The 22,789-nt window shown below is 40.2% G+C and overlaps 1 protein-coding gene and 1 pseudogene across 1 annotated transcript in view; both read right to left on the reverse strand.

Moving 5' to 3' along the window:
- chd6 (chromodomain helicase DNA binding protein 6) overlaps positions 1-22,789 on the reverse strand; it is a 98,739-nt gene that overhangs the window by 43,292 nt on the left and 32,658 nt on the right. The window contains exons 3-6 of the mRNA XM_073467762.1: positions 10,119-10,749; positions 6,981-7,086; positions 1,684-1,837; positions 276-425 (exon numbers count right to left, since the gene is read on the reverse strand). Coding sequence (XP_073323863.1) covers positions 276-425; positions 1,684-1,837; positions 6,981-7,086; positions 10,119-10,749 — 1,041 coding nt within the window. The remainder of the gene's footprint in view (positions 1-275; positions 426-1,683; positions 1,838-6,980; positions 7,087-10,118; positions 10,750-22,789) is intronic.
- LOC140997575 (small nuclear ribonucleoprotein Sm D1 pseudogene) lies at positions 16,902-17,252 on the reverse strand (annotated as a pseudogene).

Consider the following 22,789-nt stretch of genomic DNA (forward strand, 5'->3'; position numbering starts at 1 on the left):
TGAAGCTATTTACATAAAATAAAGATTTTCTGCTGTCAAACACTAAAACAAAGATAGTGAGAATGTGACTTGCAATTTCTTCAGACATGGTAATAAAAGTTCTGGTAGGGATTTGACAGACAGAGGCCCAACAAACATCCTCACCTCAACTTGGATATTATTATACATATATTGATTGTGCATTTTAAAACAAAGATGAAGCAGCATGTGACAAGAAGAGAAAGTGAAATCAAGAAAGACAAAAGGAAGGGAGAAGAAAAGAAATAGAGGCTTACCTCAGCCTGCCATGCCAGCGCAGTGGCGTTGAGTGCTGAGATACGACCGGCTCCAAGAACTGCGATCGTCTCTCCATCATCGTCTACCACCTTAAAATCCAGATCCTCGTTATACTTCCTCCTCTTGACCTGACGTCCCGAACGCCGCTTCTAAAGAACAAGATGAAGATAGATTGAAGAGAGAGAGGGGTGAGATCAGGGAGCAATAATTGAGGAAGAAGAGAAGGAAGAGAAGAGAGTTAGAAAGATTATCCAGAAGTGGAGAAATGGGGGATATAATACAGTAAGACATCGGGATCAATTCAGAAGAAAGTGTGAGAGGAAGAAGAGAGGGAAGAGGAAATAAGGAAAAAGAGAAATGCAAAGATGGATGGGAGGAAAACCAAATGGCATGATAAATTTAACAATTTGTTGCTAACTGTATTTAAGCTACTTAATATAATCTGTTTAAAGTTTCTTTATGAGACATACACTGCCACTAACTGCTGCACTCTGACCTAAACAGCTGTTATATCACTCTCCTCAAAGCCACCAGACTCCATTGACAAAAACAGTCATTTTACGATGTAAAAAAATGAAATATATCAAAACCGTCTCGGGGTTGTCTTTCCACTGTTCCAATGATCACAAACTCTGGTTTGGTTGAAATAAATCCTTCATTAACCTGTAATTATTATCCTGCTCACACTAGTTTCCTAAAACATTGAGTAAAATATGCGTTAGGGGGCTAGGGTTAGGGGGAGGTCACTCTCTTAGTCTCTTGATAAACACGGAGAAGGCCAATAGCTTCACAGGGAGGGACTCACATGCACCAACATGCTTGCATGGTTATCCGGCCTAACAAAAAGATAGTTTGTCTTTGCTCAAGACGCTATTAATCAAACATATCTTTGCATGTCTAAATAAACAATCTCAATCTCACATACAGACCCTTTAACTGAACATGGAACTCAACAAAATCAGCAGGTAATTAAATGTTTGGAAACATAATGTCTAATGTTGTAAAAAAAAAAACATACTGTGGATGCTGTAATGTATGCAACACTATCAGAGGTATATTAGTAGTCAAATTAATTACAATACCTCGTTACCTTTGAGACATGAACAACTAGCCTTCTGTTTCAAGGCTTCAAGAATGTCTCTCCAGTTTACTGACTGCAATTCCCAAAACCCTTTGCTTCCTGTCACTAACAGGATGATGCTACTTGTCACAACACGTTAGAAGCGATCTCAACACTTCATGCTTTTGGCAAAGGTTTCATTTGTCCAATCATGTAAAACTAAAGTCTGTAACAAAAGATGGAATGAGTTACCAGAATTAAAATGTCACCTTTAACTACTCGTCTAAACAGAAATAGCTACGTAGCCCTCCGTGTCTAGGGTCTATTCAATCCTTCTGTCCACTCACCGCGTTATCCAGGGGGTCTTGGCTGTCCTCTCCGACCATGTTGAGGGCTGACATTGAGGTAGTGTCGTCACTCTCGCCCCCCTCCTGGACAGCCAGCTCCTGGTTTCTCCTCTTTCCCTTCTTCTTCTTCTCCACGGGTGCTGCGCCAGGATCTCTGGAAGGAGAGGAATTCTGATGAGTAATTAGCAGCTCTAGTAGCCTGCAGCAGTGTTTTCTCACCGAGCCAGAGGCTGGAAACTCTCCTGCTCCCTAAGGATTTGTAGAAGGATGCTTGAGACAGTTACATCGGATACAAAGATTTTATCCTCACTTTGTTCTAATCTCTCTAGGTAACATTATTTTCTGATCACGAAGACAATGAACACTGTCCAATCGCTGAGACCAACCAGCTGGTGAAATACTGGCCAGAGAGATTAGAGCACACTTTGGACTGCCAGTTTGAATCCCCTGACTGGCAGAGAAAATCAGAGCATACGAGCTGAATGAAAAAGCAGGTTGTCTCCTGGCTTAAAACATGTCTATGAATTGGTGATCTAACGACGTATTTGCACACTTGTGGCAAAGTCAACTAAAAGATTATTTTCTTAAAAGACACTGAGGCGCTTAGAAAATCTGTAGCTTCGGTTAGGTGAAATATTTCTGAGTTAAACGAGTGAGCATCTTGGGAGATGTGTGGTCAAATCATTCTGCGATTTGATTGCTGGAAAGTGGGTGTGACACAGTGAGAGCATGGAGGAAACAACAGGGGATTGAGATCGACATTTCCATTCAATTATAGTAAACTGATGAAGTGGTGAAGGAGGAGGAAGAAATGAAAATATTCCAGCCACTTAGACCACAACTGTGCACTTCTGAAAATGTAAACAAGGTTTTGACAGCTATCCACAGATAGCTACAGATATCCAGACACAAATCTATGACCCAAGATACCATCCACTAGTTACTTTGATCCAGGAGTGAATTAAGTGACATGCAGTTTAATATGACGAGAAGGGTCGACCGGTCATTTGATAAATGACAAACAAGATTTATGTAACATTGGGGGCCAAGGGCAAGATTGTTCTGACATATTCTAACATTTAACAGAAAGAGAAAATAGTGGAATTTTGATTTATTATTATTATATTAAAAGGGTAACTCGGTCAATTTCACATATTTAAGAGCTGCATGCCATCAGCGATGTCACTCGGTGGCTGAGTTGCATTGTGGGTAATGTAGGCACGAGGTTTTGAAAAGGAAGAAGAATGTGTGGAATAAAAGAGGTGATGTCTCTGGTCCTGCTGTATTGATTTTGATCATTTGTTTTTAAATTGTGTTTTTTCACGTACTGTGTTGCTTTGCTAGTGTCTGATATTTACCAAACAGTGACATCTCAGACTGTCTGCTAGTTTGGGGTAAACTCATTTTCTTCAGTCAGCGGCCCAACAGAAATGTGGAAATCTCCTGATTATAAGATCGGGATGCGGACATGGAAGATTCTGCATCGATGCAGAGTCAGAACATGATCAAGAGTTTGCAGCTTATGTTGACAGTTGATACAACGCAATGTTGCTCTCATGCTTTGAATTGTGGGCGGACAACGTTAATTCGGAGGGAGGCAGATATCAACAGTATTTTGAAAGTGGACATCTCGAGGCATGTGTCGCACTTTATGAACTTGTTAAGAAACACAAACTGGCTGAGACACACGCTGAGTGTAACTTCTGACTCAACAATCACTTAGCCATCTTCACCTGCAGCCAACATCTGCAGCCATAAAGTATATTTTTACAGCGAGACTAATTAATCAGCCAAGAATTAAGGAAGCGCTGTCAACTTTACCGCCCAACTCTAAGAAAGGTGTGTGCAGGAGATACATAATACACTGCAGATGGATTTAAGTGTTGTTTCTGTAATGTTGATGTACTGAGGAGGTCACACAGATACTGCTATTAAAAAACATGCAGCTTTTAAATTGTAGACTTTGGAAGTCTGATTATTGAAAGGACTTTCTAACAACATTATAATAAAAGACATTCAATTGTATGTAAGGTTGTGCCCGATGGAGGGATTTTCTACCCGGAAGTTATTGTAAACAAACATTGTGATTGGTTCAATCGGCTGCACAAAAACAGGGCAGTATTTGATATTCACCATGAGAGAATGACAGTCCAAAAACATTCCAGCAAAGAGCAGAGAAGAGAGAAAACACAGCTCTCCATGCACTGAGAGGCATGAGGGAGAGAGCGCTCAGTTAAAGCACCCTAAAAAACAATCAGTCTGACAAAACACTCAACAGAGTGAGTCACAGAAACACAAGCTATCCGCAGATAGAAACATATGAAAGAGCAGGGGGAGTTGATAGATAATTAGAACAGATATAATTAGTATAAGTTGTCTTTCAAATCAAACATCTCTGGAAGTGTGACACAAATACATCACATTTTGTGGTCAATTCATGCATCTTTCATACAGGAGAGCCACAGACTGTTCGATTGACTCTGCTGAACATGCATTCGACCCATGTCTGACCCCGTTCATGAGCCTGCTGTCAAGATGAATCTCACAGAGACACTGCGTCTGCAACTGCAGCTCCTCTCACATAACTGCTATGACAAGGCATTAAATATACAAAGAGTGACTAGTGGGCAAGGGCCAAAAAAGAAAAAAGAAAAAAGATCCTCCTGTCCCGGTTAATGGTATTTCTTTATCTCTCTACTTAAACTCTGTCAAAGTGAGCAGTGAGAAAAGACAAAGCAACCGATTAAGAATTAAAACTCCACCACATGAGGACTTTCTAATCTTCTTGTGACTGGTGTTATCCGAACAAAACATGACCTGATACCAGCGCCCGACCTGGAAATGACCCTGAGTTCACAAGTCCTCCTCCGTCTCCTCCACATCCATGGCTCTTTTCTGCATTTTTATCTCTCCCTCTTCTCCTTCTGTACTCTTTTCTTCCATCCTCACTAAACCCATCTCCGTCTCTTCTTCCTGTTTCACAGCAGCGATTCCCATCTCTTTTCTCTCCATCACCTTTATCCCTTTTTATTCTTGCTGGCACTTTTTCCTCTTTCTCTAACGCTCATCAGCAACTTTTCTCTCTCTCCGTCTCTCATCAGTCTGCTGTTGCCGCTCTTAACTTCACATGAGTGATTCATCTCCACTTTTTCACACTTTATTTCTAACATTGCTCCTTTTCTCCTCTTCCCACAATTCTCAATCATAAAACTCTCTACTTCCACCGGAGAATATTGACTTTCTTTCTTTCATATCTGTCTGCATCAGAACCCTGTCTCAACTTTGTTCTCTCTCCTGACAAAGTCACTCAGAAATATCTTTCCTATCAGCACTCATCTCTCGAGTCAACTGGTTTCCTGTTCTGTTATCTTGCCATGAAGAATCTACACACGTCTGCTGGTCTACAGTACAGCTGCAACGAGAAGTCAATTCATCAATTAGTCTATCGAGAGAGAATGAGTCATACTTTGATAATCGATTAATTGTTTGAGTAATTTTTCAAGCAAAAACATCTCATTTAACCAGTATTGGAAGACAGTTTGGGACTGAAAGAGGTGGGTCTCACTGACCTCAACAGAGAGTATTCTCTCTCAACTATTAGTATTTAACTTATAACAACCCCCGAGACGCACACAGAATCTAATGAGTAATTTATGCAATTACACAGATTAAACTCAATTACACAGAGTACCAGACACCGTAGACAGTGAAAATGTGATTATTTTTATGCGTATTTATGTGTTAAACTATGCTGTTCAAAAGGTACGTCAAAGATGAACAAGTTATGCATCTGTTAGAGGCTCAAAAGAAAATAATTGTTAAACAGCTGCTCTCGAGGCAGAGGAAAAGTGCAACAATAACACAGTTAGTGACTAAAAGAAGCCTGACGTAGGAGCAAAGATAGAGAGGCACAGAAACATGTCTGCAAAAACAACCTCATAAAGAGCACTCAGCTGTTCTGAAGAGGGTCGGCAAAAAATAATTTTTCACAATTCAGGGAGGACAGACGGGAGAAACAAAAGAAGAAAGGTTCAGAGGAAGACAGATAGAGGCGGGGGTGACTATTTGTTACAAAAAATTCCTGCCATCAAAAGACATTTTTCTGCCTTTTCTCCTTCATTTTAACTCTGTTAAAAAGACAACAGGCTGTATGTCAGTTTGTCTGCCTCCCTTAAGGGTCAGAAACATTGATGGTTAAGTTCAGACATGACATTTTATTTTAATTATATGTAGGTAGCGGTTGATCGAGCTCAGATTTTTAAAGGCCGATATATTAACAATACTTGCACTGAACATTTAAGTCAACGTCATGGATACCTAAAGAGCCAATTTCCACCGATACTGATTGGTTGACTGATTAATTGGCCAAACTGATTAATCTGTCGACCTCGATCTTAAAGAACAAGACTTGAGATTGTTAAGTTTCAGTATGCAGTTGAAAATGGCTACAGGTAGGGATGTGACAATTTTCATTATCTGATGAATATTTTCAGTGAATTGCTTGTGTCTAAAAATCTGTGAAAAATTATAATTTCTCAAATAGTTGCCAATCAATTTAGTGTCAATCAATTTATCAATTAATCCACTAACCATTGCAGCTCTAGGTACAGGTTAGATAAATTAGATTGATTAAGGTAAGAATAAAGGCATATACACCTAAATCAGATATACATATACACATGTGTATATTAGCTTGATGAAGGTAAGTAACAGACTCCAGACATAAAGAAGATGTGTGTATGAGAGGCTTTAATAAGTAAAATAGATGCAGAATAAAGCCTTATTTTAAAGTTAGTTTCTCTCTGTCCCCAGGCCTTTAGAGTAGCCTCATCCATGTGTTTTTCCATCCTTCACATGAAGCATCTCAGATACAATTTTGAAAAACTGGTGAGCCAATTCATTCGTTCATATTTTCAAAACTTTAAAATCCCAGCTTCATTCTAGCAGCTCGTTTAGATAAGGTACCACACCGTGCGTCCCTGTTGTACTCGGTCTGAATAAAACTCTTCTTCACATCTTTTCTGACTCCCCGAGAAAGCAGAAAAAAGCCAAAACATAGCTTTTAAGTGAGAAGTGAGAAGTGAGCTGTATAATTTGTTGTGGATGACAGGTTTACTGCCGCCTCGCTCTTTCTTGTTGGACTTACTTCATCAGTGTGCACTTCTTGGGCTTTTTTAGAACAGCTCCTTTCACTTCTTTCTTCTAAAATGTTTCCCCTCCTGTTTCTCATGTAACATCTCTTTGTTTCTCTCTTGCTCTCTGCTTGAATTGCTCAGAAAATGGACAGAAAGTCTTACCTGGGTTTGCGGCCCCTCTGTTTTGGCGCTGAGGGGACTGGGGTCTTGCTGTTGGCCCGGCCATTGTTCTTGCTGTGGACCTGTCCCGGGACCTTAGAGTGGAGGGCTGATGGAGTAGTGAAAAACACGAGGAAATGAGTGAGTCAAAGGTCTTGGTCACACTTTCAGCCTAACTTGAGACATTCTTGACCTGAACCTGATTTTTTCCATCATTTTTCCATTACACTGACTGATGCTGAGCAAAAGCAGAACATGTCCATAGACGAGTCCCCATATGAATTGTTGGCACCGACAGAAAAAGTCAGAAAATGTGTGTTTTTCTGAGAAACACCTTTAGAACTAAAACCTGTAGCCTTGGATAATAATAACCCAAGCTCACAACCACACCTAGCTTGTTAGCAGTGTGCAAGTATTTAGGAAAGTGTGCAGCCTGTTAAGCTAAATAAATAAAACGATGTCACTGACAGCAATGCTCTCTTTTTCAAGATCGCCCTCATCACATTCACACAGTTGCACATTCAAACCTGGAAGCTGCCCAGTAAAACGACAGTCTGGTCTGTTGGCCACTGACCAGCTCCACTGGAGTGGTTGGGGTTAAGGGTCTTTCTCAAGGGCACCTCAGTGGTGGTAAGAATGAGTCTTAAAACCGGTAATAAGTCAGCATCTTTAAGCTTCCAGTTCCCTCGTCTCGAAGTCAGTGTTTTTTTTGTGAATGGGTTTTCGGTTAAATGCCTTAAATAAGTTTAACGCAAGCTACAAAATAAAATACATCAGTTAACACCAAATGTTTGAATTAATGAGCATTTACATGTCTCAAAAAAGCTAAGTGCTAACGAGTGTCTAAATGAGATGACAGAAGCTGTCATTGACATTAAACATCATCACGGCGAACACAGAGACTCATCTGCTCACTAGTTTGTTTCTACAGGCCGACTTTAGTTACAAACCATTCTAACTACGTTCAAGTCATGTTCATCTGTGAAGATTACCTTACTGAAAAGTATCCTAAGCTTGTGTTTGCCACAAAGATCATTTTCAGCCAAAAAATCCCAAAGGCGTTTTGTCGAGGGAACCAGAGCGATGCTCACTTCAGGACCAGCCTACAAAAATGTGTCATCCCTGTACCACTCTATGAGGGAGGGGCAAGCACTGCCTTTAAATTTCCCTACCCAGATTTATCCAGCCGGTCTGGGGGATTGAAACGGCAACCCTCCAGTCACAAGCTCACTTCTCTAGCCTTTATGCTAAAGAAGTCTTTTGACATTTTCTTCAAGAAAATATTGCAAAATATCAGTTACTAATCAAACCTGATTGTTCTCTCTTTTAAGTTGAAAGGAAACTTTGACCATGTTGTTGGACCTTTGCACACAGACTTTTAACTTATGTAAATATGTATTTATAAATTTAAAAACCTCATACAATTCATTATCCTGCATGTTATAAAAGCATTTGGCAGAATCCAGCTTCATGACGAAGAGTTGCATCTTGAAAAAAGCATTGATGCAATTTTTGATACTCACAAGTCGTCTCTTGGCTCTAAAAGATTGCTAATGCACCCACCCACACATATGTGCACACACACGCACGCATACTCAGTCTTAATTAAATCCAACAATCACATTATAATAAGATTAATTTACACTGACATGTCTGATCATGATTAAAGAACATTTAAGAACAGAACTGTCAGCATCTCTGCCTTCCAATTAGCGCCGAAATGTTCCAGCTTCAGAGCTTCTTGTGAGACAACACTTGCGACTTTTTTCTTTGGTTGTTGACTCAAAACAGATGAAGACACACACACACACACAGACACAGACACACATACACCCACAGAACTGATGTAACACTGAAAGTCAACCTTAACTAAATACATCTAAGATTCAGATGCAACAGAGGTTAAAATTGGTCTAGGGGCGTTTACGACAATAAACATTGTTACTGTCACATGGAGGAGGAGAAGTAATCTGGCTTCATTTAAACAGGATTTTATCACTGACACCGCTTTCAGTCATTCAGATTTGGTATTATTACTTAAAAAAATTCAGCTGCTTTTTCTCCAGTTCAATATAAATATATGCATTAATAAACAGTGTGAAAATCCCTTTAAAAGCCAGGATATCATAACAGATCTATAACTTTAAAAGCAGAGCTGTTATGATTATTTTATTCTTCAATTCATGAAACATCATTTTAATTATCACTTTATCTGCCAATTATTTTTACGAGTAATCAATTAATCTTTTAGACTATAAGATGTCAAGCTGTGAAAAAAATACCCATCATCATTTCCCAGAGCTTAAGGTGACGTCTTTAAATTGCTTCTCTTGTCCAACAGAGCAGCAAAGATTGGTCAATTAATCAATTAGTCAATTGAAAGAAAAGATCAACTACTTTGATTATCATTTAAACGTTTCAGTCCTTTTCTAAGCAAAAATGTAAAACGTTTGCGCTGGTTCAAGGATTTCCAGCTTTTTTTGGTCATTTATGATGGGCTGGGTTGGGTTTTGGACTGTTGGTTGGACAGAAGAAGCAACTTGGAGATGTCACTTTGGGCTCTGGGAAATAATCATTAATTCCAGCCCCATTGTCCAATGAATAGTCAAAAAAACTATTCATTTACAATCATAAATAAATCAAATAAGCAGAAAATTCTTACATTTAAGGAGACTTTTCTGCTTAAAAAATTACTTAAATGATTCAATCAACTAATCGACTAATTGCTGCAGTTCTCCTGCTTAAAATGTCTATAAAATGTCAGGAAAAAGTGAAAATGCCGATCTCAATATCACAGACCAGCAGTCAAAGACCCAATAAAAAAGACAGAAAAAAAGAAAAGCAGTTAATCCTCACATTTGACAATGTTAAACCAGTGAACCAGTAGATGTCATTTTGTGCTTGATAAATGACAATCAATTCTGAAAACTGTCATTTTTTTCTACCCATTGATTGATCACCTAATTGTTTCATCACAGCCTAAAAATAAAGCAGAACTCTGTGTTTAAATGAACTTCATAACGTCCTCCCACGCCAACACATCGCACCTTCCACTCCACACACGCACACAATCACCTAGAAACCATCTCTAACACAACTAACGTACACACAGAACACACTGCAGCCTTCCTAACAGTGTACCTTGATTCGTGGGTGGTACAGGAGGTAGGACTTTGACCTTCGGTTTCCTTCCCCTTTTGCCGGGCACCTTAACAGGCACCTGAGCTGGTCCTGGGGCCACAGCCACCTTCCTTCCGGCCACATTCTTCAGCTCTGTCCCGCTCCCTCTCCTGTCCTCCCTTCCCTTGGTCCTACGCTCCTTTCCCTCCTTGGGCTCCTTGCTCTTCCTCAGCGGGACCACCACCGCCACCTCCTTCTCCTCCCCCCTTCGTTTCTTTGGTTTGCTGCTTTCCCTTTCTCTTTCCCCCGCATCCCCTCCTCCTTTCTCCCGTTCTCTCTTGTCCTTTTTCTTTCGTTTCTTCTTCACCCTGCCTCCTCCTCCTCCATCGTCCTCCTCGCTCAGGGAGGAAGGAGGTCGCGGGGCTCCTCCGGAGTGCTTAGCGGCGTGGGCCCCGGCCACCGTGCAGTGATTGGACGTCGCCGTGCTGCCCACGGGGGTGAGGAGGCGGAGCTGGTCCTTGGGGCCCACGACCAGGTGTCCCCGTGGGATTGTGGGAACTGTGGTTTGTGCGTTGCTGTTTTGGTCCGAGGCGGAGGAGGAGGCTGCTGCAGCGGAGGCCGGAGGCGTGTGCTTCAGGAGACCAGTGAACATCTGAAACAGAACAGTGCAACAGCTATAACTCAAGGTGAAGCCATGTGCAGTAATTTGTCCAAACAGCACAGCCATCTTTGGGCTACATCACTCTACTGGTACATTTAAGTAGGGCTGAGATTTGGATATACATAATAGGAATAACTTCTGACGCGACAAAAAACTAAATCTTGTCTGACCATAGGATCCGGAGTTTGACTGAGCATGAGCTTTAATAAAAAATACTTAATATAAAAGTTAGTATATATCTCAGGCCTTACATGAGTGTATTTCATTTAAATGTTTTCACTTCACATCACTCTTATTCCCAATTCTTAGTAGTATTTTAATGTGAAACATCTGCAGAAGGTGTAGTTTCTAAAGAAAAAAATGGTAAGGTAGAAGTGAACAGGAATTAATTAGTGGATGAAAACAGCATTAATAAACAAAAGAGTGGTGACTGTGACATGAACATGTAGTTGAACTAATGGACTCAATTATTTTTTCACAGCCTTGATTAGCAAACAGCTTTTATTTGTGTTAACAGTACATAGCAGGTGTGTATTTTGAGAATTTATATTACTATTTATATTATTATAATTTTCTGCAGCATTCTTCAGAATGACAATTGCCAAAATGCATTTTCTAGTTTTAGTATACACTATATAATACATAAAATATGTTTTATTTTTATCAAAATTGATAATGTCAGATGAAAGAAACTCTGGGGTCAATCAACTGATCTTGTTCCAGATTTTATATTTTTGTCTGTTGTTGTCATTTAGTCTGTTGCGTTTCTTTTTTAAATTTTAAATCTCTTTAATTGTGCGTCCTGTATTTTGCTACCTGTGTTACATACAATCACGGTACAAAGTGAACGTGGCATGTTTTTTCATTCCTCTGGTTGTATCAGACGTTAGAGACAGGATTTTAATTGGGAGAGAAGAATGAAGAGAGGAGAGAGAAAGAAGAGTTACAAGTTGAGAGAAAGAAAAGAAAGCCAGAAAATGGAGGATGAGAGAGAAAGTTGTTATTGTTGAGACACGGGTCCTTCATTTTCTTTTACCTAATTGAGGATTTAATGAATCATGCACAGCAAACAGCGAAACAAGGTGAAGAAAAATAATGCGTGCTCATCATTCTGGTCACGTACTGTTTCAGGTGTGAATCACACTGTGACTGAAAACTTAATATGCAGAATATTCTTCCCTCAACTCCAGGATGTTACCACTTTGTGGATCACATCCTGAACACCTGAACCCTCGAGACAACCTTAGTATTAGTAGTATGAAATTATCTGCTATATTTTTACCAAACAAAGTGAAATATGTAAGCCTGACAGGCAGGATGGAAGACAGGTTGAATGTGTCTGTTTGTGGTGGTTCTGGCTGATTATTCAACATCTCCTCTCCTCACAGCACAGCAAGTGTGAGACAGCAGAAGGAGTGGTGCTACCATGTGACTGAGCTGAAAGAGTTTTACATGAATCCAGTGAAGGAGAGGTCCCCCAGCAGATGTATGCTGAAGACCTCAGGGGAGTTAAGAGGAGATATTACTGCTCTGCTCATTTTTCTTTATCCATGAAACATAAAACGCATCACTTCCTGTATAGTAGAGAGATTTTCCAAGAAGAATCCCAGCCAGAGCTCCAAATAGTAAATGTTGTTGTTGTAGACTTTAGACATGACGGTGGCCAACTGTGACAAAGCATTCAGACTGTTGACTGTGTCATATTGTTCTGTTTTAACTCGTCAGCATTAATTACAAAATGACTGCAACAATATTACAAATGACAACAGACTAAACTACAGAAAATGTGTAGTTGTGCACAAACAACAATAGCTGCAGTAAAAGACAAGCTAAACCGAGTCAAAGTTATGACCAAGACCAGACTGTACCGAGGCCAAGACGAGACCAAGACTGTGAGGGGTTGAGACCAAGTCGAGACATAGACCAAGGCAGGGCGAGTCCCACAATGCATGACACACTTCAGTGCTTCCCACACAGAAATAACAAATCATCCTGCTGATGGTCTTGTCTGCTTATGCAGGTCATATAGAGGCATCAGCAGTAAGTGCACTGTTTCATAACCAGTTTAAGAGTTCCTTGTATTAACTTTAACTGTTCGTTCATATGTTTTCTTGTGTAATTCTTAGTGAAGCATCATTAACACGGGGTTGAATCAGGCCTCGGCAGGCAGCGTTGGATCTGACTGCGGCGTCTTAACTTGCATGTCCAAAAAGCTGTTAGTGTGGCAGAAACTTAAGTGGCTGTAACAATAAAGAAGGAGATGAAAATTGGCTTCATGCTGAATTTTTATTGATGTACCGTTGCAGATGCAATGGTTCAAAAACTTCTGATTCAAACGCCACAGAATTCATTACAAGCTGTATTTAACCTCGTGGAATTGCAGACTTGGTGTACGTGACATATAGTCACCGATGGATATTGAAGCATCTCTGCGTTTTTGATTTAAATGGATAGTGCCATTTGCCCACATGCTACACTGACCTTGAGGTCCTCCTACTTGTCATGAATATTTATGGTTGGAAGTATTTATGCAGATACCACAGACTTAGTTTAATATCTAGCACATAATATGTAGTACTTAAGCACTGCTCCCCACCTAATGTCTTTGAGCTGAAGACCTGATGTAAAAATCAGAGGTGGATGTGGAAGAAACTGAAGTTCCCTTCGCCTGTATGTACCTTACGTTAGAGTTACAGACGTCGTCATGGTGGAAATCCCCGTTTTACATGTTTAGTACAGCTGCAAGACTTTCCTCATGGAGATGATGCAACTGGAAGAACAAACGTTTCATCGTCTATATATCTTTTGCATCTGTAAGCAGAGTGGATGAGTCCTGTACTGCTGAAGCACTTTGGGCTAATCGAGGTTGGATACTGTGGTTCAACAGTTTCAGGGTGAGGACGGTGGAAACAGTTATGTCACAGACAGCTCAGTCTTCTCAGTGTCGCGGCCCACTGCGGTGTCTTTGTGGGTTGGAGAGGAAAAAGTACTAAAATAGAGTTTGGTCATCGTTTAAAATGATGAATAATTTGAGTATAATGAAGTAATTTGTACTGTTATGACTTCATTTTCACTGTTATTTTAAATTGTTCTGATCGTTATTTTTGACATTTTGTTTTTCTGTCTGCCTTTTTTCATTTGACTCCACTGTTGTGTTTTTGCAGTGAGATGTGTGTCGGCAGCCCAGGGTATTGTTTATTGTTTACTTTATATTTATGCATTTAATTTTTTATATCACAAAGCCAGTTTCTCTTCAGTGGTTTTTGCAATCGCCGTAACTAAAGCTTGTGTTTTGTAATTATTCCAGCTCTCTGTTTGGACACTGTTGAATGAATTAGGCTGAATTAACTACAGACCGCAGCACTGACCAGAAAGACTAAATTAAACTCCATTATTGAATCAAATTCCAAGGTGAGAGCGTTCTGCTGCTCACACTTTCCTCTACCAGCATGAATGTGAGTGTGTGTATAATGAATCCTGCTTTATAATGAATGATAATGTGCTACCTGATTGATCCCTGCAGTACATCAGAGGAAGGTCAGAGCAAAGGGTCAGCAATCCAGCACAATGCAGGAACGGGTGTGAAGCTTGCTCAACAACACTTCAGTGGTGCAAAAGCTAAAAAGCGATCATCATTTTGAATCAACCTCCAAACTGATTCTGAGGCAAAATCTTCTGTTCTGGCCATTTTTTCAAATCCATGACCAAGAAAGTCCAGTATGAACAGGGCAGTAAAAGCCACCTCTGCTACCATTCCTCCAACAATTGAAAAAAAACCAAACAGCTTTTCTCCAATGCAGGACATGACATCTACCATGAGAGGAAAGGAACCGCCTCTATTCTAAAAACAACAAAAAGACCCTCGTATTGATAGAGAAACATTCAAACTACGAAACAGACTATCAATATTTGAAACTGATCAATACTGGATGACAACTGCGTGTCAGGAAGAACTGAGGGAATGTGCCTTTATCCCCCATCTGAAGGTCGTATTGAGACAGGAAGTCAATAAGCTGTGTGTGTGTGTTTGTTCGTCTGATTTACATCGACTGAAGCTGCTGATGGACACTTGGGAGTTCCCTCTGGTGAAAGCCAGCAGTCACATTAAATCCACCTTACGGTTACAGCCATGTTAATGTTCGTGTTGGTGATGTCAGCCTTACACCCTCAACTCACGTTAATCACTGACTCGTATTGGTTTGGTAGTGTTTTTGTCTGTTCCTTGCAGATTATGTGATGCATCTGCATTCTGCAGTAGCTCCACCATGCACCTGTTAGCTGAAGTTGTATGGATGGGAAATGAACAGACAGACAGAGGAGCTCCCTCAGCAGGTGTGTCACTGAGCAAACTTGGAACAAACTTGGCACTGACATACAAAATATCAATGCAGCAATATTCCTCTTGCAATACAATTATCCATACACTGGCACCAAATATCAATATTTTGATTAAAACATGCAGACAAACAGATTCTCCTGACATTTTGACTCACCAGAGTCACTACTTCATAACACTGGAATGATGGCGCATGTGGACACCAAGATACTATGTACTTTTTTATCCGTTTTTCAATCTCCATTCATGTCAGTGTCTGTGAAACTGGCACCACAATGCAGTGGATTAATTATACATTTCCTGCCTTTTTAGGGGTATTTTGTATTCTTCAGTTCGACAGACATCGTCATGCATCGTTCAAGCTCTTTGTATTTCTGCATTATACGCCTCAGTGTAGACATCCTGCTGTGTCTCCCTTGTCAGTTTTTACTAGAGCTAGCACACATCAATAAACCAGGCGTGGGACACTTAACACAGTGAGTAAGGACATTAGATTTTAAGGTTTACAGTCAGATTTTAACTACAACTGGTTTGGTGGCTTTTTCAGATCAGACTGTAATCTACATGTCTGACTATAAAATAACTATATCAGGCTTGTTAGAATATGACAATACAACGCAGTCTCATCTGTAAACAGAGGGTGCTGTAAATAATTTTCTTTGACAAATAACTCAAGTGTTTTCTCCACAGGGTGAAAAGTATCAAAATGTGTCTAATGAATACAGACGGCAACTGTACAACATATGACCCTACGTGTAATTATTTCAGTAAGACGCTACAATAAGCAGCCGGGGAAAAAAAAGCAACAATACTCCTCTTCTCATACTATGTAGAAGTCAGACAAATACATGCTGGAAACCCACTATTATGAACTCCTGATTGACAATGTAAGAGTCCTTTATTCCAAAACACAAGCAGAATCAGACGACAGACATCAGTAAAGAAGAGAAGGTCAATTCATGCATCAGCTGGAGACAATTTCTAAAGCAGGAAGCATCAAGGTTTATTGTAACGGATGACAAATTGAAAGTGCTGAGTACAGAACTGTAGATTTATATGGACGGAACACTTTTCAAATAATGTTAATTAAAAGACTAAGATACAGTAAAATGAAATACGCTTTAAAAGGAAAAACAAGAAAAAAATTAAACCAAAATTTGGGAGGACTGTGAGCGACAAAAATGGCATTAATGCCATTCAGCGAACAGAAGGTGATTAGCAAAAACAAACTGGTGAGATTAACACAGATATTCTTAGAAAAATACTGAAAATCTTATCAATGATACTTGAGCAGCACTGGATGAAAATCTGTTTGAAAATTATGTTTAATACATGACAAATAAATCACACTTCTGTACTAACAACATCTAATAAACACCCGGCCTGAAAAAACAAATTCACTGTGGTTGTCTATCAAAAGGAAGAACCTGAAGAATACAAAATTCTTCAGCTTCAGTGAAAATTGCCCACGAATGTTTGAAGCTTTGACTGTTAATATGAGTCAATAAGACAGGAGGGAAGACATCAGCCACCATCTCCCCCTTCCTTCTGCGAGCGTGTAGGAAGGGTAAAGCTCGTCAAAGCCTTATGCTCGCGCGACTGCATCGGTCCACATGGAGCAGAAATAATCCATCGCGATGATGCTTTATCGCTTGCCTCCTCTTTTGTTTTTTAATCCTCTATATAAAAAAAACAAAACTTGAACAGAAACACATGGAAATTCACCAAATGTTTTCTCTGGGAAAAGATGAGCAAAAAACTCCTGTGGGTTGGTGGCCAGCAAATGTGCAGCCTGGCAATCATATTGTTAGCCAACCGCGGCTCGTCCTCTTCCTCTGCCACCCCCTTGTCCTCTGGCACTCCCTCATCCAACCACTGCTTCCCTCTTCTTGGACTTTATCTTTGGCTCTATGTCAACCAGCAGAGTATTCAATGGGAGGCTCTCAGGAAGGATCAAGTAGCAAATATTGTTGCCACGGATACTCTGATTCCAGCCGAGTGGGCTCCCCGTTTTTAAGGGTCATCTTCATCACCTTCAGGTGGGTGTTCATGCCGACACATCAACACTTGTGATGGTTCCTTGGACCTGGGTGCCACCGTTCAGTTCAGTGGCAACTGTCTCAGGGCTGAGTTTCATCAAAAACCTGAAAAGGTTCATGATGGTGACGGACTGTAGAGACAAATCATCCACCATGCAACTGGATTTATGTGCACAGGTTTTCAACTTAACTCCACAGAGGAGCTCCATTTCTCTTTTGAAACATTTTTCAAAAAGTGCAAGGACAGAAGGTTACATCCAGTTGAGTATATATTCCATTGTCCCAGTATTAAATGCATTGCTCAGATTGCAGTCTTAAGGAAAAGGTCAATTTCTCCATAGAGTGCATTTCAATGACAACTGAGGTCTCGTCCTTGGATGGCAGGTTTTCCTGCAGCAACTTCCGTGTGATTGCTTTTTTGCCGTCAACCAAAAGAAGCTTCCCAGGTAAAATCTACTACTATCTACTACTACTCCTTATAACCTTGGGAATTTCTTGCCGAAATGAATGCATTAAGTGGTCTGCCATTGGTTCACCACACTGCCGCCAACATTCATCCAGTCCTTAAGAAAAAGCTGTATAAATTTCAATTTTGGAGTCAAAGTATTGCATAATGTTCTTCCAGCAGAATTCTTGCCAGGATCTTGAGTTGGTAGATATCATTCCAGTTGTTCTCAGACATCTTGAGGCCCAATTCTCTCTCGCATTTCTGTTTGACCTAAGGGCTCCATTTCTTACTCTTTATCAGTCTTTTGCCTCTTTTTCAGTGCAGTCACCACAACATCTCTTTACTCAATGCTTGGGCAATATCCAAAATTTTATATCACTCTATTGTCTCTACATCGCGATAGACGTATTGAAATCATAATATACAGTTATAGCATTTTATTTTATGATTTAGGTTGGATATACTGTTGACTTCTTTACGTCTCCCTTCACAGCAACACATACACTTTTACATAATAAAAATAATATCAAATAAGAACATTTACATTAGAACTTTTGGTGCAAAGAATGAATTGCAAACATTACAGAATAGCCCACAATATTAGGTGCAGCTAGTGGTTACCTTGCCTCTAAATTCCTTCATGTCCTGTATGTTAAAGCGCTGCCTGCATGCCGCGATATTGGGCCAATTAACCTGTAAGTAACCTCCACCAGTCTCATTCCCATAACGTCAGAGATCGATATGCTTCACCTCCGCTTCCACAACGACTCCATGTGCATTTTCTTTTCATCCCAAACATGCCATAACAGCTATTCGATATTCAATATTTTTGAAAAAATAGCATATATGATGGCAAATATTGCAGTATTTGATCATATCTATTATCGGCCAAAGCCGAAAGAAACAGGAGGCAAAAACAAAAAAAAGAAAAAGAAAAATTCGGGTCAGCACAATTTTCCCACTAAAACACAAAATGTACTGCAGTGTTAATTCTAAAATACACATAAAACTGCATGATGATGCTGCATTTTGCCTTTTTCTTATAAACTCCTGAGATAAAAACAAAAGGCAATCAGCAGAATCAGGACTGGCTGCCCGGCTCGAGATGCATAAACAGGTATCGACCACCAGCTGTCCAAGTGTTTATTATACATACAGCCCTATGTGCAGCATGCTCCTCCGTCTGGTGAACGCTCCATTAACACTGCTGCTCGCGGGCTCCATCCATCTGTACATAATGTGAGAGACTGTACGTCGTCCGTATGTTCTAGTACCAATGTCACCGCCACAAACTGTAGCACATTTCTGCACTTGGCAAAGGAAGTGATTGTGTTTCTGAAAACGAGCCAGCGCCGCCTCATTACTGTGATTATGTGGAATTTTGAATCAGAAAGGTTGATGAAAATTCAGCCTGACGTTCTTCAGAGGCCTATAGCAACAACACGGGTTTTTCAAGGCCATTGATTCCCCCTTCCTCACATCCACGTACACGCACGTGTTTGATGCAGGTTGTCAGAGAAGCGACCGCACGGTTCCTATGACAGCGAAGCAGCGAGAGTGATAAAGCGTCTAAAAGTGGATGTCTGATGCCATTGACTGTATTTAGAAACAAGAGAATAGGGAGCACACACACACACCAACTCACGGGGTCAGGCCAATGTGGAACGACTGACTGACTGATGTCACCGTCTACACGCAAATCCTCATGTGACGTGTGTGTATTTTTGTCTGCGAAAAATGTGTGTGTGTCATGTTGATGTATGGTTGGTGTATGTGAGACATGCAGCAGGTGCGTGTGTGTTTTTGTAACTGCTGCTTGATGCAGCGAGTATGACTGCCTCGTGTCGTGAGGCCAATGCAGATGCGCTAACCGACTCTGCTTCTCACACAGGTATGAGGAATCATCTCAATGAATCTCACACACACACACACACACACACACACACACACACACACACACACACACACACACACACACACACACACACACACACACACACACACACACACACACACACACACACACACACACACAGAGCGGGCTCTACGGCCTCCTCGTCAGTTGGTTTGGGGGGGGGTATCATAGCCGTTTCCATGGAAACTGGCTCTCCGTGCCAAAGCTGCGGGGAGGCGGACGTAAACACGCGGTCACCATGGTAACCCTTTCGTTGCCACTGGCTCCCGACTGTCGATCGACTTACTCTGTATCTGATGTCAGCCTGCATTTTCAAATCTTTACCTGCTTCTGTCTGTCTGTCTGTCTAAAGGTGTAGATGTAAGTCTATCTGGCCTGTCTGTGCACCTACCTGACTATCAAATGAGAACACCTGATATCAAACCAGTGTGTTCTGAGGTAGAGACAACCTCCACCATGTTTGAAGCAAATGTAGGTTATACACTGTTAATTTGGTTTGACTGGCCAGTCGGCGTCGATACCTGACAAAAATGTGGTGCAGTTCGTCAGAAATCAGAGGATACTTGTGAGTGCCTGAGGAACTATTAAAAAAAAAAGTAGGCAGCAGCGCACACCTTTAAAGTTGGTTTGTGATCTGCCCTCATCTGTGATAAGCACAAAGAAGAAGAAGGAAGAAAAGAAAGAAGAAAGAAGAGGAAAAGGACAAGGAAGGACAAAGAAAGAGGAAGAAAAAAGAAGAAGAATAAAGAAGAAGAGGAGAGAAGAAGAAAGAAGAAGAGGAAAAGGAGAAGGAAGAAGAAGTGGAAGAAGAGACGTTGCAAAGTGCAATGCATGTTCCACAAGGGTTCTGAGAGGAGGGAAAACATTTTCACACCACAAATCTTCAATCATTCATCTTTGCACACTAAATTTTAGCTTTTCTCACTGTCAGGTGTGCCTGAACTACAAGTTACATACTTGCCTTTAAAATATAACAACGTTAAAGTAATCAGTTATCTTATTATCATAGGTATTAACTGTGAGAAGAGGGTATTTATCAGTTATCAGTATCAGCTGAATAAATTCATGATGCTATAATACTAAAAACAAATATCCATCACAATTTCCTAGTGCCTGATTGTTGGTCATACAAAACAACCAGTCAAAAACCAAAGATTTACTATCAGAGGACTAAAAAACCAGTGAGTTATTTGCACCTTTGCTAAAAAACGACAAATATCCAAATAAGTAATCCATTTACTTTTCTTTCCATTGACTAATTGATTAATCAACCAATTCTTTCAGCTGTACATACTAGTCTATTAGACAGTGAGTTTGGATGTTGCGTGTCGTGTTGTGGAGCGAACCATTTGCTGTGGGCATGAGTTGTGATGAGGGAAAGCCATCACGCACAAGGAAGTCATGCAGCAGATAAAACTCACTCTGGTCAGTATTATTTCAGATTACAAACTGTGTGAGTTGATCATGTCCTTATTTGATGACCACAGTTAGGGGGGGATCAGGATATAAAATACAACTAGGTCTACATGTAAATGGATATTTCTTAGAACTAAGCTTTTTCTAAGTGTTTTAGCCATTCTTGTTTCTGTCTGGACGCGCAGACACGGAGATCTTTGGAAACAATGATGCACACACCAATGTTCACCTCCTAATTTGGTTTTATTAGTGTATGTAGCGACATTGGCATGAATGTTATATTGTCTATTTTGTAAAAAGCACAGAGCAACATTAAATATTCCAATGATGAAAAAGAGAGATAAAAATGGCTGCTGACAGTGTTTTTTATCCAGGATGATTCTGTGAAGAGCAGTCACGTTTCCATCATTATGTTTGTCCTGTAAAATGAAATAAAAGATTAAAAAAAGTAAACTAAAAAATCATTTGATGTATTTTATGTTACTAAGCAACCAGCCACAGACTAAAACACTTGTCTGGAGGGAGATCATTATAGTTTTAAAACCTCATTTTTAATATACCTGTACGTGTCGACTAGGACAGAATGTTAACTAAAATGTGCTGCAGCTTTCACAGGCAGAGGATATACAGCAGAGAGCAAACAGATAAGACATCATACTTTAAAAAAATATCTAAACTTTCAGGTGTTTTGACTCTCTGTAGACAGAAAAGAAACTGTTATCTGTTCTATCAGAATCTGCCATCCAACAAACTATCAACTTCTGACTTAAGGACAGGCCTCCACAAAGCCAGAATGAAATCACAGCAAATTCAACTTTTTTTTGAGAGAGAAAAAAAGTGTAGATGTGTTAAACAAAGGCTCGGGAGCCAGAAGAACACGAGCAGGCTACTGTCGAGTCCTAACATGAAATGAGCAGCAGAGTAGTGAGTCTGAATCCCAGGGTGCGACACCAACATGAAAAAGCAGAGGAGCCCTTCCAATAAGGTCAAGAACTGCTCTAAGAACTGATCTAAGTAAAGAGAATAAAAGCCAGTGTTGGTGATCAAAAGCAGCTTTAAAAAGGTGAATACATCTGTAGTGTTGCTCAAGTGTGTATTCACTGTGTTGTTTATCTGAACACTCGCAAATTCACTTTTTACGAACATTAAAATAAGGTTCCATCTCCCTTAAATTACACTTAATGTCCACTTTATGAGGCACACCTGCACAATTTAATGCCATCCAATACACCTGTTCATCAAGTCTTCTTTTATGATGCCTATTATGTTCAGTCATCGAGTGGGACATAGAGGTGCTGATTAAATTCAACATTTTATTTTAACCTGTTTAATGAATGAAAGTCTATTTCAGCAGTAAAAGCATTTTAATTGAATATCTTTTTCATGAATCAGGTAGAAAAAATAGCTTTTAAAGGATGGTACCGTCATCAGAAACTGACATCACTGTTGTCTTGTACAGTGCTTACCCTTCATAGTATTTCATACAGAGGTCACAAAACAGAAAACAAAAACAAAAAATAGTATTTAACAGAAACAAGATAAGCTGACTGAGTTAAAACGCAGACTTATTTTCTACTAATTAAGTACTTGAAGACGTCGGCCAGAACAGAGCAGATTTTCTTTTAAATGAAATCTCCAAAAAGAAGTTCAGATTAGCATCTGCGTTGGACTGCGAGCTATTCCTCTGAAAGACTTCCTTTTGATGACTACTTTAAAAAGACTTTAATCTGCTTCTGGACACGTGAGCGCTGGAGATCAGAAGCTCTGGAAACATCAGCCTGGATACTGCTGGGTCATAGAGGACCTAACCAGGGCTTACTGAGCATACTTTTCCCTACAGGGCTGAGAGAGAGCATATTACTTATTCAGGTTACAAC

Source organism: Pagrus major, chromosome 6 (genome assembly GCF_040436345.1).
Source record: "Pagrus major chromosome 6, Pma_NU_1.0".
Lineage (NCBI taxonomy): Eukaryota > Metazoa > Chordata > Actinopteri > Spariformes > Sparidae > Pagrus > Pagrus major.